We start from the raw sequence: 17,443 nt of genomic DNA, 5'->3' as shown, positions 1-17,443 counted from the left end.
AAGTCTACAACAACATGTGGAAGTCTATTACTCTTACATTGTTAAATAGTTTTAAAATACTATAACAAGTGAATTGTAGTCCAACCTTTTAGTTATATTTTTGTGATATTGTACTCTCTCATTAAATAGTTTTAAATACTAAAACTACTAATAAGAAATGATGCTGATGATCATCACATGTGGATCTCGTGTGATGCTGACAAGAAAGAGGCCAAGATTGCTCGAGTTGAGATGGCTGGTCATCATTACACTCATCGTGTTGAAAGGTATACAGAGAGCCTGGTTTCACTCCCAGGATTCGAACAGATTAAGGACTGGAATGGCCGCGATGATGATAATTAAGTAAACATAACTGATTGTGGTAATTTTATGCTACATACAAATGAAGCAACTCTGTCTTGTTAGTCACCATTGGTATGTTATTGTAGTCAGTTTTGATAGATTGGCTATATTCATCTGCTCTAGATAGATAGCTACAGAGTGTTGCCTTTTTTGTTAACTTTCCATCTGTATTACTGGTCCAATTCAGTCAACTATCTATGTTCGAGTTAAGTTATAGATTTCACTAAACTATGTTGGTTAAAATGTTCCCGTAATTGTTTTTTCTAAATAATTTTTGAATTGATTGATCTTGTATTATTCACATTTCTATCGATCGTTATCTGGATCTATATATATATCTCGTGACTGAATGCTTCTTGATCAAATTCAAAATGACCGACAACAAATCATTTTTATTACATGCTCCAAATTATAATCATTTAATGAGAAGAAACATACTAGAAATTTATTTTAGTTGTGTACTTGTTAAGTAATTATAGTTATCTTACTTTTATTTCTAATTTTACTATTGTTTATTATATTAAATATATCTATGCCGAGTATTATAGATATTAAAGATGATTTTGTTGTCGAGTACCACTAGAAAATAATAATATGATTAGATGCATGTGCCGTTAAGAACCTTGTACACGGAATTCCTAATTCAACTTAAATTATACAACTATAAGGTAAATAAATGTCTTCTTACAACATAAAAAAAACATCCCGGTTATCCCGAATAATCATGAAAACTACACATTTAATTTGCCATAGGTATCGTTCTATATCTAATACGTGTATAAAATATATTTAAAACTTTTATGTGATCGTTATATATATATACATATATATGTTATTTGTTCAATAGGATCAAAGAGATTAAATGCCCATATAAATTTTATATAGACCTTATACATTGATGCATGAAGTAACGAAGTGGAAAACAAAAATTCAACATAGTGATTATATAGATCAATTCATCCTTGTTTGTTTTGGGTAAAAGGTGTCACAGGTTCAATCCAAGTCATCTCGACCTATTACTTTGTTCTTGAACATGAACGATGGGTTGACAATTAAGATCAATTTCAATCAAATTAATATATACAGATATTTTATAAAAAATGGGTTTCAAAAAGTATCTTTATGTTTTTTGTTGTCGTTTTTGATAGAAAAAGCGTTCTCGAATTTATCCGGGTTGTGGAAGAGCTGCTAAAACTGCGTGAAACATAACAAGGGTTTATGTACAAATTAGAATGCATAGTTTAGTTCGTTAAAACACAGGTTTTGATCAAAATCCAATATCATACATTCAATCATACGTACAAAACATGCTTTTTACTTATTTTTTTTAAGAATAAATTAGACTTAAAGGATTTCACTATGTAACATGAATTTGACCAGGATTAAAGAAAGCAAGAGATGGATAAAGAAATAGTGATAATAATTAATCAAAGAGTTGATTGATACCTTGCCTATATTATTACTATATTTTTTCTAATAATTTTGTCTAATAATTCTATCCGCGGAAAATTATAGCGGATACTTAAAAAAAAGTTTTAATCTAGACCCTCGACATATATAGATCCGACGCCATGAAAATGTGTGTTAAATAAACGGTCCCGAGGGACCAGGACCCATCACATCTTAGTTGAGTAGTAATGATGGATTAACTAAAATCAATTGCAATCAAATCAATATATTAATATTTAATTAGGGGATTTAAAAAGTGTCTTTATATTTTTGTTGGTATCGTTGGTTCAAATGCTACATAACATATCTGTCAAAAAAAAAAAACAACAATGCTACATAACATAGCATGCACTTTTATTTATTTTCTAAAATTAAATTTGAGATAATTAATTAGTGAATTCTTCAATTATTGGTCGTTAATGATTTAGGTCACTCAACTAAAAAGTCCAATAAATATGTCCTTTAACTTTCAAAAAATCTAATTCACGTTCTTTGTCAGAATTTGACTAACAGATATTAGTCAACACTGACGTGGAAATCGAAAATAAAATAAAAATGACTTGGAATATGCCGTGGCAATCAAAATTCACGGATTGAAGTGAAATTTTGATATGTTAATCTACAAGTAATCTTAAGAACGTGGGTCATAAAAGTTTTCGATTTTCAATTCACTAACACGTATAAAAATCTACCTGATAATCTCAAGAATGGGGAAAAACACTTACAAAAATCCGCAGATTTCGTATATATGATTTTATTTCTAAAATTCATGCGAAATAATTTTTCAATGTTATGTCATGTGTATAATTTTAGAACTTTTTAAAATAGCTTAAGGCCTTATTAAGACTAGTTAAATACATATAATTCTTGACTTATCGACATGCGATTTATAGACGTATATATGTGAGCATATATGTAGAACGTTATAGTTTTTGACCTTAAAGAGATTAATAATTTATGATACTTGTTTTATATGATTTAACTCTAATAAAAATAATATTGTAAATCTGATATATGATATCTTATATCTGATGCGATTCACGAGTGATTATTAATATTTATTCGAAATTTATCATTTAAAATTTTGTAATGTCGTATAAATTTTTTATAATTAAACTTTAAAATTATTTGAGGTTCTACAATAGAGCTATAGAATTTAGTGTATTGAAATGTTAAACTAATATATTTTTAATAAGTTCTTTAATAGAAATTTTAATAATTAGAATGGTAAAAATAAATATTATCAGTTCCAAGTGAATATTTAATTAAATTATAAAATTTAAATGTGTGCTAATTAAGATGGAGCATCACTTTAATATATTACATTAATGACTGATTTATCGAATAACCGACCAAATTGTAATATTTAATATTTCAACTTCAAATAAAGATGTATTATCACTAACAAAATTAATTGTTTAATCAAAAAATTGAGTTAGCATACATCAATTTTATGATAAAAAAAGAACATAAAAACATAATCATTTCATATACTTATAAAAAATACAAGGAAATGAAACGGATAAGAACACCATTTTTTATTAAGACAATTAAAAAAAAATCAAATCCAGACACTCGACTCGGCCGCTAACCCTAACCCTAAAAGTATCCGCATTTCTTTCTCCCATCCACACACTCCGCCGCTACCTATATCATCACCACCATCAACTGAGAGACTCAATCGGACTCTGCAATGGCCCCAATCAGACCAAATCCGACCCTTTCCAACGATCTCATCAGCGAGATTCTCGTTCGCGTGCCAGTGAAATCTTTACTCCAGTTCCAATTAGTCTCCAAGACCTGGCTTTCCCTGATTAAAGACCCGAGTTTCGTCAAAGCTCAACTCCGCCGAGCAATCGCAACCGAAACTGATGAAAGCCTTATCATGACTCGCTATACCTATATGACAGATACTGAAAATGCTACACTGAAATTTTCAGTCTTGGACGTTGATTCTCGTCAAATTGTGTCTGATCTGAAGTATCCGTACACTCAAGGTGAGTCTCAACAAGTAGCTCCTGCTTTTAGAATCGTCGGTTCTGTTAACGGCATTGTTTGTGTTGTCTTTCACCACAATCTAAGCGAACATAGTTTCTATCTGTGGAATCCTGCTACTGGACAATCAAGAGCTGTTCCGGCATGTGCCTTGAGGACTTCCCGCGCTTTGGGTTTTGGTTATGATCCGGTAGATAATGATTATAAGATTGTTAGTGTTGTGTCGAGGCCTTCGCTTCCTACTGAGGTGTATTCGGCTAATAGGAATGTATGGCGAAAAGTTCCTAGTGAGGATTTTATGTTTGGCATTAATGGTGGCTTCATTCTAGGCTATTTTGATGTATCTGTTAATGGATTTTTATTTGGTGTCGAGGAGGATGCTATGATTGTGTTTGATTTGAACACGGAGGTGTTGAATTGTGCTATTAAGCTCCCTCCTGCTATCGCTTCTGCTATTGAAGCTGCTGATGCTGGTCTTGCTGTTATTGCTGCTGTTGGTGGTCATGACGCCCTCATTTCTTATGCAGCTCGACCTAAAACTCGTATTATCGAGTATAATAAGTCTATTGCTGTTATAACACTGTGGGCTAATGCACTGAATGATGATTGGACTGATCATAAGAGATTCAACAAGGCGATTAACTTGTGGAAGTTGGAAGATGATTCATGCCTTCGAGGTGATGGAGTTGAGGCATCATGGACGCTAATGTTTAGTATTGATTTACCGATGAGGCCAGCACATCTTCTTAATGGCTATTACAGCAATGGGGATCTCGTACTACTGGTAGCAAATGTTGATGACAGGTGGATATGGTGTAATGCCAGCAAGAAAGAGGCTAAGATTGTTCGAGTTGATATGGTTGATCATTGTCACACTCATTATCTTTACAGGTACACGGAGAGCCTAGTTTCACTTTCAGGATTCAAACAAATCAGCTGGAATCGTGGCTATGGTGATAATTAAGGAAACACCGCTATTCTGGTATCTCTATGCTATATGTCTTGTTAGTACCTTTGGTCTGTTATTTTAGTGACTTTTGAGAGATGTCTGCAGTATTAATTCTTTGCTCTTGATAGATGTTTTGTCAACTTTTCATCTGTATAATTCAGTAGACTTGTTATAATGAACTTTCTATCAGTTGGTTAAGGCATCGGAAGTCGACTTGTTATAATGTTCGTGCAAGCTGATAGATTTTCATCAACTATGTTGGTTAAGATGTTCCTGCTAGCCTAGTGCTCGTTTTTTCTGAATGAACTTTGTGTTGTTGATCTTAATTCTATATATGCAGTGTGACACAAGTCTTTAGATCAAACTCCAAAAGCCGACCAACATTAATATTAGATAGGGAAAATCGATTTTTTATCACTCAACTATTTATTTCTTTTAGAAACCTACCGCTCAATTTATGTTCTAGTTTTTACAAATTAAATTTATCCAAATTAATCTTTGTTTATGAAATAAACAGTTGAGTGATAAAAAAAAGTCGATTTTTCATATTAGATAAATTTCATATAAAATAAGTCAGTCAACTATATAGCTTCTAGTAATCTATGTGACATAGTATGTGGCCTTGGAAAATAGGGTAGAAAAATGTTCGTTTCATTACATTTTCTCGCTTGGAATTTATTGAAGAGAAGAGGTCTACTCTTTATAATATGTGGAATTATTTGCCAGTTGGTTTCTAAGTCTTCCCAAGTCCTCTTGACTCTGCCCTATATAAGGAGTCGAACTTAAACTCAGAAATATTGTGACAAACATTGTAACATTAACATGTACTCAAGCACAAAAATGAGCTGCTTAGCAACACTTTCCCTGATCATCATTTCCACCCTCCTAATCACCACAAGAGCTGCCAACTTTAACAGGTATAAAGCTGATCAAACAGGTTTATAAGACTAACAAATATTGTTGCACTCAGGCGTCGGAACCATGTAATCCGACAGATTATTCGAGGTTTTTTAAGGACAGGTGTCCTACTTCTCTCAGTTATAAAGCTGATCAAACAGGTAATCGAAGCTGTCCGAGTGGTACTAACTACAAGGTTGTGTTCAGTCCATGAGGATCTTATTATTGTAGTTCTTGCTGTGAAGTTGTTGTCCATGAGATCTTATTATTGTAGTGCTTGCTATAAAGTTGTATTTGCACATCACAAATTTTGTTGTTGTGCTCGTTCTTCTAGATAAACTTTGTTTTGATCTAAATAAACTTATGTACAGGGATACACAAGTCATTCTGACTTGAGCAATTTGTTATAATAATCAATCTTCGCTATTACGTACAAATATTTTAAAATTTGGGGTATTCAATAGGATTTTAGTTTATATTACAAAATCTGGTGGTATTCGGATAGGATTTTAAATTATACTTTAAATCCGATAGTATTCAATTGAGATTGTTTAAACCATTAAAATCTTATGGTATTCAAATGTTAGTGAAATTTTTCGGATTTCATAAAATTGTGGATTTTGTGCATTTTTGGATGTATTTTAAGGTTTCTAAAATCTCACCAAAATTTATGAGGATTTTGAAACTCTTAAATCCTAAAAAATATATATCAACTCTGCGATATTTTATTAAAAATTCCTGTAAAATTAAAAACACGTACAACTTATCAGACAAAAACGATGCAATAAAAATCCGAATCGAATACCCAAAATAAGTACTCTCACTCTGTCTCAGCTTCAATTGAAACTGTCATCAGAATATCTTGAGTTCTCTCTCCCATCATCACCACCACCTAGTCGACTCATCGACTCTACAATGACGTCTGTGAGGCCCAATCCGACGCTTTCAAGCGATCTAATCACCGAGATTCTAAAACACCTGTCAGTGAAATCATTAGTTCAATACCAATTAGTCTCCAAGACGTGGTTATCGCTGATCAAAGACCCTGCTTTCGCCGAAGCTCAGCTCCGTCACGCAATCTCCACTGAAACCGATGAAACCCTGCTTTCGCCGAAGCTCAGCTCCGTCACGCAATCTCCACTGAAACCGATGAAACCCTTTCGGAGTACAAAGTGATAATTACATGTGGATTTCATGTGATGTCGATAAGAAAGATGCCCACATTGTCCCCCTTTCGGATGAGATGGCTGACTGTTGTTACTGTTATGATATTTGCAAGTATACCGAAAGCCTAGTTTCACTCGCAGGATTTAAACAAATTAGCTGGAACGCGGGCGAAGATGATGATTAAGAAGACACTGCTGATTCTGGTATCGATGTGCTAGATATTGATTGCAGCAATTCTGTTCTTGTAGTCTTCTTTGGTCTGGTTTTGTAGTCAGTTCTGATAGATGTTTACATCTATTTGCTTTTGATATATGCTTGCAATGCCAATTTGCACTGTGTTGTCAATCTTACATCGGTATTACTGGATTCAATCCAGTCAACTATGTTGGTAATAATATTCTTGCGAACTCATATACTTGCATAATGATGTTTTGTGTTGCACTCTGGCTTAGGAACTGCAACAGATTATTCAAGTTTTTTTTTAAGGATATATGTTCTACTTGTCTCAGTTATAAAGCTGATCAAACAGGTTTCGAAGTTGTCCAAGTGGTACTAACTACCAAGTGGTATTCTTATATTTTTGCTATGAAGTTGTTGTCCAAGAGGATCTTAGTCTTATGGTGCTTGCTATAAATTTGTATTTGCACATTATAGTTTTCATTGTTGTGCTCGTTTCTTCTAAAAAAACTTTGATCTGGTTGATCTTATATCACCCGCATATCTATCAGTACAGGGATGAAAAGAGGACTCCAACAAAATCAGTTATATAACTACTAACTGTTTCTTTATGCTCGATAACGATTGTGGCAACTCTGTCTTTGCAGGCACCCTGGCTCTGTTAGTGTAGTCACTTATTGATAGATGGCTACGTTCTTTGCTCTTGATAGATGGCTATGTTAATTTGCCTTCTGCTATTAACTCTCTAGTTGTATTACTGAATCAATTTCAGTTGACTGTGTTGGTTGTATCTTTTCTTGTTGCATAAACAGGGTTTGCAGTACTTCCATTATATAATTACTTAACAGTTATATATTTTTTTTGATATTTGTATATGTTAAGTTATAATTTGAAAAGAAATTAATATTTTTGGTGAGGTTTCCTCAAAAACAGTTATTTTCAAAAGTACGTAGGACTTGATTATTACAAAATCATTTATGAGTTAAAATCCGCTTTTAGATTTATCAAATAATTTTCCATCTACTTTTCGGCAAAAAACCGTCATTACTATATGTAACCGCAAAATATCATAAATTGATTTGACATCTATCATATATTAATTTTGACACAATCTCGTTATATTGGAGAATTTTTACATAAAATATCCTTACAAATTCATTAAAATCAGGATTTTAAAAATTAAAATAATTTTGATGATGTAAATAATCAGATTTTAAAGTATTTCATTAAACTGATATGATTCCCCATTTCTTAAATATAATTTAAAATCTTAATAACCCAAAAATATTTGAAAGATCTTTTAGAATCCGCATAAAATCCTTTTGATTTATATCTCGAATTGAATGAAATGAAACAAATACAAAAACATGTATTTAAGTGAGATTTTAACGGATTAATATTTGTATATATTATCAAATTATATGTGATTCTAATTTTATACCGAGTCTAGTAAATTTTAAACAAAATATCATAAAACTGATGTAGAATACTTAAAATTTAGGGCTTTTTCATGAATACCCAAATCTAAAAGAATATTTGCAAAAATACTATCACTTTTTGAAACAAATTGCAAATATACTATCTTTCAAAAAATATTTGCAAAAATATGGAGGTTGTATATTCAACTGTATCTGTAACTGCTAGTAACCGTATCTGTAACTGCTAGTAACCGTATCTGTAACGTAACCACAAATGCAATTTTGAAATTTTTTTGTGGAAAATTACATTCATTTGCATAATAAGTTGCAATTGCATAATAAGGTGCAACGGGTTGCAAAGGCAGAAAAATGAGTGCCTCTGCGAAGTCAATACTAATATCACCAAAACAACCACAAAAGCAAAATCAACAAGCACTACAACAAAAAAAACAACTAAAACAACAAACTAGAAATCAACTCAAAAACAACCAACTAGCACACTTTCTCTCCCTTTTCGCAATTACCTCCCTCATGTACCCTGTTCTTTTTGCCGCCGTCGAGTATCGACCTCATCCTTCACTCCCTACCATTACCATTAGAATCCACCTTCACTTCCCTCTGTCTAATCCCGACTCCGGCCACACCCCCACTCATCCTCCTGTCTTCCCTATCTCCTTCTCGGAATCTCCTCGTAGTTGCACATGCACCGTCGTAGCCTGACCATTTGCAATGATCGGCGGCAACAACATCTGCAACGATCGGCGACAGCCTCTTTTCCCTGAGGGCGTGGAGAGATAACGAGATAGAGGGAGAATGTATTAGAGAGCGAGGATAGATATAAAGAGGGAGATAAAAAGAGCGAGCGCAACGAGGGAGACATAAGAGAGAGTGTTAGTGGGTGTCGTATATTTGCAACTTTCTGTATGTTTGCAAGAAATACAGACATCTAGTATAACTGCAATTACTATGTAAAAGCGGGTAGTTTTGATAAATTCCCTAAAATTTAAGCATAATATAATAAAAATCTATCATAATTTGAATATCATGAAATTTTACTTTTTGCAAAAATCTCAATTATATATTATTAAAATTCTAATATTTTTCTAAAAACAGAATATATTTTTGCAAATAAAGAAACGCCGCATTCCCCATATTTCAACTTCAATCGAAACCCTCGTTAGACCTTCAATTCTCTCCCTATTATCACCACCGAGTCGACTCAGCGACTCAACAATGGCGCCAGTGAGGCCCAATCCGACGCTTTCAAGCGATCTACTCACCGAGATTCTGAAACGCCTGCCAGTGAAACCACTAGTTCAGTACCAATTAGTCTCCAAGACATGGTTATCGCTGATCAAAGACCCTGCTTTCGCCGAAGCTCAGCTCCGTCACGCAATCTCCACCGGAACCGATGAAACCCTTATCATCACCCGTTATCTCTATCTCAGCGGTGATCATTTACAGAAATTCTCACTCTTTAACGTGGACTCTTGTGAACTAATGTGTGATGTTAAGTATCCGTGTTCTCGAAAGGCCCCTCAAGTATCGGACGGTTATTTTAGACTTGTTGGTTCTGCTAATGGTATTGTCTGTGTTGCTAATTGTGATTTTGATGTTGAGGAGTTTTTTGACCCTGTGTTTCTTTGGAATCCCGCAATTAGAAAAATTAAATTTCTTCCGCCACTTCCGGTTGGTGAATTGAATGATTTGGGGTTCGGTTATGATCCGGTGGCTCGGGATTATAAGGTTGTTAGTGTTGTTAGAAAGCCTTTTTATTCGGTAGAGGTGTATTCGGCTAATAGTAATGTATGGCGAAAAGTGGCTTGTCCGATTCCAACGGACGTTATGGATCGTTTTTGCAGTACGTTCCATGTGTGTGTTAATGGATTTTTATGTGGTGCGGGGGATTTTAGTATGATGGTGGTGTTTGATTTGAACAGGGAGGTGATGAATTATTCTATTAAGCTTCCTGTTGATGGTGGTCGTGATGATGGTGACGACGACGATGATGATGACGACGATGATTATGATGATGAATATGGTTCCGACTATGACAGCGATGGGTCTTATGAAGCTGAAGCTAATACTCGTATAATCGAGATAAATAAGTCTGTTGGTGTTATTGTACTGTGGGCTAATGCACTGGATTATGAAATGTCTGATTGGAGATGGAACAAGAAGGTTAAATTGTGGAAGTTGGATGATGAGGCATGCCTTCGAGGTGGTGGAGACGAGGCATCATGGACGCTAATGTTTAGTCTTAAATTCGATAGACCATCGCTACTCCGTAATGGCTATTTCAGCAATGGGAATCTCTTATTATCAGTACAAAGTGATAATAACATGTGGATTTCATGTGATGTCGATAAGAAAGATGCCGAGATTGTCCCCCTTTCAGATGAGATGGCTGACTGTTGTTGTTGTTATGATATGTGCAAGTATACAGAGAGCCTAGTTTCACTTGCAGGATTCAAACAAATTAGCTGGAAAGCTGGCGAAGATGATAATTAAGAAGACACTGCTGATTCTGGTATCGATGTGCTAGATATTGATTGCAGCAATTCTGTTCTTGTAGTCTTCTTTGGTCTGGTTTTGTAGTCTGTTCTGATAGATATTTACATCTATTTGCTTTTGATAGATGGTTGCAATGTTAATTTGCACTGTGTTGTCAATTTTACATCCGTATTACTGGAGTCAATCCAGTCAACTATGTTGGTAATAATATTTTTTGAACTCATAGACTTGCATAATGATGCCTTGTGTTGCACTCAGGCATCGGAACTCCAACAGATTATTCAAGGTTTTTTTTTAAGGATATGTGTCCTAATTCTCTCAGTTATGAAGCTGATCAAACAGGTCTTGAAGTTGTCCTAATGGTACTAACTACCAAGTTGTGTTCTGTCAATGAGGTATTCTTATAATTTTTGCTATGAGGTTGTTGTCCAAGAGGATCTAAGTCTTATGGTGCTTGCAATAAATTTGTATTTGCACATCATAGTTTCCATTGTTGTGCTCGTTTCTTTTAAAAAAACTTTGATCTGGTTGATTTTATATCACCCCCATTGCTATCAGTACAGGGATGCAGATGTATATTTGGCCAGTAACACAAGTTTCAGACAATAATATATAATTGTTAGGATGCTTCAAATGACTATAATTTAGGGGCGTTTGAATTAAGGGTGGGAATGGGAATCGGTGATGGAAATGTAGGGTATGGTAATAGGGGTGGGAAATGGAATCGGTGATGGAAGGGTATGGGAATAGAGGTTAACGGGAATGGCATGAAACCTAAGCGGTGGGAAGGGTATGAGTTAACCACCTACAAGGATTGGGGTTCCCATTCGATACTACCAAATAACTAATCCAAACACTTATGCAAATAACCAGGTTCATTGACCATGAACCAAACACCCCATTAGTATATTATAAATTTTTTTTATAGGAAATGAGTCTGAACTGAATCCCTGTTATATATTTGTTAGTACTAAGATAGTTACTGTTATATTTTTAGCACTAAATAGTTACTGTTATATTTTTGTCTGCACTAAAATAGAGATTTAAATCAACTTTTTAGAAGATATAAGGATTAATTAAAGTCACGGTCTCCAATGCATACTAGTGCATTCACACCATCAGGAGGTGGAGTCTTGGCTCCTCTATTTTTCCTGTTCTTTTGCTTCTTAGTTGCGTTCCTGCTTTTGTAGTTTCAGATTTCATTAGTCTACCTGACAAAAAGATTTCATTATTGTCTAATGTATTGATGATGGTTATTCTGTCTTTATAAATATGGCTCTGCAGTCATGTACTATCTTTATAAGGATGGCTATGCCGTCAAGTATTATAAAAGAATTTCTGGTTTAAGTCGCAGTATTATAACAAATTAACTGGATTGCTGGCTAGATGAATAGATGATAACTAAGAAAAGACCAACTATTCTGGTATGTTTGTGCAATTCAGCTAGATAATGATTGCGGCAACTCTGTTCTTGTAGCTACCTTCTTTGGTCTGTTATTGTTGTCACTTTTGATGGATGGCAAGTGTCTTCTGTTTCATATGAAGTTAAACTAGTGCTTCCTGCAGTTGGTAGTGTAATTTGCTACCCCTTTTTTTTGTGTGAAGATGGTTTTGTGTTGCTTATCATGACAATTTATTGGTACATATCAACTCATACTCTGTGTTGTACAAATGATTGGTTTCCGACTTGGGAGCATCGTGCAGAAAAGACATGGATGTTCATAAGAGGAATTAATATATGTTTCGTAGTACACAAAGATAGTCAAATCCTTGTGATACAAATTTTTGAGGATGAGATGAGTCTTTCACTGTTTGCTCAATTCATGAAACATTTGTTTTTCGGCTTAATGACCTTTTAGCCCTTGAAGTTTGGGTGGAAGTTCCGATGCGGCCTCGAAGTTTAAAAACGTACCTTTCGACCCTCAAAATATCTTTGTCGTACTTTTTAGCCCTTATGGCGTATACCGGTATATAACGGGGTGGACAAAATTGACATTTCACACGTGAGGGTTAAAAGGAGCATTAAACATTAAGGGTTAAAAGAACCTCTAATGTATTTTAATATATTGTTTAGGGGTTAAAAGGAACGAGATGTAAACTTTAAGGGTTAAAAGGTACGCCCAAATTTTATCCCGAATATGAATTGTCAAGTTTATCCCCCGATTTATACCGGTATTTTTAAAAAGGACTAAAAGGTACGACAAAGATACTTTGAGGGTCGAAAGGTACGTTTTTAAACTTCGAGGCCGCATCAGAACTTCCACCCATACTTCGAGGGCTATAAGGTCATTAAGCCTTGTGTTTTTCTTTACTAATTATGCAACCTTGAACAAATATAGGTCGGAAATTTTAAGTTTTCAGCCTTAACTTGGTCTTAGTTTTTACTGGTAACTTCATGAGTGCTCACGTCTTGATAGAAATTGTAGTAATTTTCAAGCTATCCGGTTTACCCTCAATTTTATCATTTGATGGGGTTTGAAAGTAGCTTAGCTTTTTCAGAATTTGGAGGAGAAAGAGTCGTGTTCTGGAATCTGAGAGACCTGGTTCTGTTTCGATATAATCGTGGAAGTGTCTGTCTGTGCTAAAAGTTAAAACATACTATATACAAGGTTGGTGAACAATATTGTGGTTATGTTACCGTTGATGATGTGCTTGGAAATCTATCTTGTGGTGGCATTGTAATGGCATCACTATTCACTGGTATGTTTTCTCTTTGCTTGGCTAGTCTTCGAGGCCAAATTCTGATCTTCTCATATTATAATGTCCTGGCATAAATTAGCTATGTTTGGGTATTTCTGTATTTGTGGATAAGAATTTTTCGATACACAAGTGCACTGCCAGGTCCACTTCTTGGCAGTTTTTGTCAAAACTAAAACCGACGGTACTTGCGATCGACCATCCACCATAGAGAATGCAGAGCGAATATCAGTCATACCATTGTTTCTCCGCTGTATGATTGATTTATAGTCATGCCATGTTCTTCTTGATCAAGTACGATCCATGGGTCAGGAATGTTCGTCGCTCTGTGCTCGAGCTCCTTGCCTTCCTTACGTAGTCATGAAGATCACTTCCACCAACTATGAATATGCCGCTTTCCGTAAGCCGTTTCCCTGAGAAAATTTCTAGCAGAAGAATTCCATAGCTACACACATTCCATATTCTGCACAAGTCAAATATTGATGGAAAACTGGCAAAAAAATAAGATATCAAAATATCATAGAGCAATATTATAGTTTGCAAATCATTAATATACTACAGTGATCGAGAGACGTTGATAAGTATATATGTACCATGAAATAGCAACTAAAATTTTGCCGTGTGTATTCAACTGCTGAGCCGAAAACAATCGATTGTTGAAGATAAATACAAACATCGAACAGTCAACAGAGTATGACAAAAACAGCACTAACATCTACATTTTAATCACCGAAAATTTTCGATTTCAAGTTTACAGTATAGAAATCTGCGCTTCAATCTCATGAACAAGAAATGATAAGTTCTTTTCATGCAGATTTTCTGCTGTACAGCTACTGAGTTTGCATCCATCTGCACCTTCTTCAGTGGGACCAAATTCCATAGGAATATTGAAACCGTCGATTAGTGAAATGTCGTAGTAATCATAGTTTTGAAATTGGTTTAATGCATATATATTCGGCCACTGTGTTTGGTGCTGTGCAGTCAAGCCTGCCACAATCTCCGGTTTCACAAACAGAAGCATCAGGGTTGCAATTTGTCCGGCCCCAAATACGAGCATATTGGGTGCCAGGAGCAACATCCAGTGACCATTGGTCATTAGGGTTGAGTTGACGACCGCCACCAAGATAGGCACCAGCCCATACGAGTTAAATATATTTGAATACCAACATATATTTTAAATTAGCATCATCATTAAAGAATTCAAATTTAATTTAAAACTAAAAAAATAAGAAACACACAAAAATATATATGTCCACCCAAAAAATGAGATACACATAATAAGGTCTATTATACAAAACTGTTTCAAATGAGAGAGAAGTGATTAATTTATAATATAATTATTTTAGAAAACTATAAAATAAACTGTATTAATATGAAACGAAAGAACAAGCAGCGAGAAACAAGAAGTGTTGCAAAAAAGCTGTACAAAGAGAGAGACAGAATGAAAAGATTTGGTTTTGAAAATTTATTCACCCGGGCTAATATCATGCAGCAGCCAGACTGCCAAAGAGTAATAAAAAATCTCTGAAGTAAAAATTTACAGCGGACCGGGCTGAAACCAACCGCAGCCCATGCTACGGTCCGCCCCTGCATACGACGTAAGGGCAGTTGTTTCCGATATTAAAGTTGGTAGCTCTTGTGGTGATTACTGATTAGGAGGGTGGAAATGATGATCAGGGAAAGTGTTGCTAAGTAGCTCATTTTGGTGCTTGAGTACATGTTAATGTTACAATGTTTGTCACAATATTTTAGATTGTAAGTTCGACTCCTTATATAGGGCAGAGTCAAGAGGACTTGGGAAGACTTAGAAACCAACTGGCAAATAATTCCACATATTATAAAGAGTAGACCTCTTCTTCAATAAATTTAATGAAACGAACATTTTTCTAGCCCATTCTTCAAGTCACATAGATTACTAGAAGCGAGTTGACTGACTTAGTATTATATGAAATATACTACATCTAACATTATACAAGAAATTCATAGAATGCTTGTGCTGTCTGTATATTAATGTTAGTTGGCTTTTTGAGTTTGCATCTGAAAACTTGTTTCACTAGATGATATATAAATCTGGATCCCTGTACTGATACAAATGTCGCTAATAAAGATCAACAACACCAAAGTTCATATAGAAAGAAACGAGCACTAGGCTAGCAGGAACATCTTAACCAACACAGCTGATGAAAATCTATCAGCTTGCACCAACATTATAATAAGTCGGCTTCCGATGCCTTAACCAACTGATAGAAAGTTCATTAGAACAAGTCTACTGAAGTACAGATGGAAAGTTGACAATACATATATCAAGAGCAAAGAAATACAGCCATCTCAAAAGTGACTAAAATAACAGACCAAAGGTGACTAACAAGACATATAATATAGCATAGAGATACCAGAATAGCGGTGTTTCTTTAATTATCACCATACCCACGGTTCCAGCTAATTTGTTTGAATCCTGCAAGTGAAACTAGGCTCTCCGTGTACCTGTAAAGATAACGAGTGTAACGATGATCTTCCAATATATAAACTCGAGCAATCCTAGCCTCTTTCTTCCTGGCATTACACGAGATCCACCTGTAATCTTCATATCCTATCAGTAGTAGGAGATCCCCATTGCTGAAATAGCCATTAAAAAGTTCTGTTGGCATCGCTAAATCAATACTAAACATTAGCGTCCATGATGCCTCAACTCCACCACCTCGAAGGCATGAATCATCTTCCAACTTCCACATGTTAATCGCCTTGTTGAATCCCTTACCAGTCCTATCATCATTCAATGCATTAGCCCACAGCATTATAACAGCAACAGACTTATTATACTCGATGATACGAGTTTTAGGATGAGCTTCATAAGAGTTGACAATGTTGAGACCACCGACAGCAGCAGCAGTAACCGCACGAGCAGCTGCAATAGCAGCAGCAACATCACGAGGGAGCTTAATAGCACAATTCAACACCTCCGTGTTCAAATCAAACACCATCAATGCATCTTTCTTGACACCAAATAATAATCCGTTAACACACACATTAAAATTGCCTAAAAAGTCGATTCCAGACATAACGATCTTATAATCCTCATCAGGAACTTTTCGCCATACATTCCTGTTAGCCGAATACACCTCAGTAGGAAGCGAAGGCCCCGATACCACACTAACAATCTTATAATCATCATCTACCGGATCATAACCGAAACCCATAGCGCGGGAAGTACTCAAGGCACATGCCGGAACAACTCTTGATTGTCTAGTAGCAGGATTCCAAAGATAGAAACTATGTTCGCTTAGATTGTGGTGAAAGACAACACAAACAATGCCGTTAACAGAACCGACAAGTGTAAACGCAGGACCTACTTGTTCAGACTCGCCTTGAGTATACGGATACTTGAGATCAGCCACAATTTCACGAGAATCAACGTCGAAGACTGAGAATTGCAGTGTAGCATTTTCGGTATCTGTCAAATATGTCTCGCGGGTCATGATAAGGGTTTGATCAGTTTCGGTTGCGATTGCTCGGCGGAGCTGCGCTTTGACGAAACGGGTCTTTGATCAGGGAAAGCCAGGTCTTAGAGACTAATTGGAACTGGAGTAAAGATTTTACTGGCACGCGAACGAGAATCTCGCTGATGAGGTCGTCGGAAAGGGTCGGATTCGGTCTGATTCGGGCCATTGCAGAGTCCGATTGAATCACTCAGTTGATGGCGGCGGAGTGTGTGGATGGGAGAAGGGAAATGCTCAAGGTTTTAGGGTTAGGGTTAGCGACGGAGTGTCTGGATTTGATTGTTTTTTTAAATGTCTTAATAAAAAATGGTATTCTTATCGGTTTCATTTTCTGGGTCATG

At 35.4% G+C, this 17,443-nt stretch overlaps 2 protein-coding genes across 2 annotated transcripts; both read left to right on the top strand.

The window, feature by feature from the left end:
* The first annotated feature begins 3,484 nt into the window (after positions 1–3,484).
* Positions 3,485–4,750, top strand: LOC135150642 (F-box/kelch-repeat protein At3g06240-like). Its single transcript, XM_064087348.1, has one exon. The coding sequence runs from the start codon at positions 3,485–3,487 to the stop codon at positions 4,748–4,750; it is 1,266 nt and encodes a 421-aa protein (XP_063943418.1).
* Positions 4,751–9,627: 4,877 nt separating this feature from the next.
* Positions 9,628–10,905, top strand: LOC135150641 (F-box protein CPR1-like). The gene has a single exon (XM_064087346.1). The coding sequence runs from the start codon at positions 9,628–9,630 to the stop codon at positions 10,903–10,905; it is 1,278 nt and encodes a 425-aa protein (XP_063943416.1).
* Positions 10,906–17,443: the final 6,538 nt, after the last annotated feature.

Source organism: Daucus carota, chromosome 1 (assembly GCF_001625215.2).
Source record: "Daucus carota subsp. sativus chromosome 1, DH1 v3.0, whole genome shotgun sequence".
NCBI lineage: Eukaryota > Viridiplantae > Streptophyta > Magnoliopsida > Apiales > Apiaceae > Daucus > Daucus carota.
Note: the sequence above shows the minus strand (reverse complement) of the source record. Positions and strands in the feature narration are given on the sequence as shown.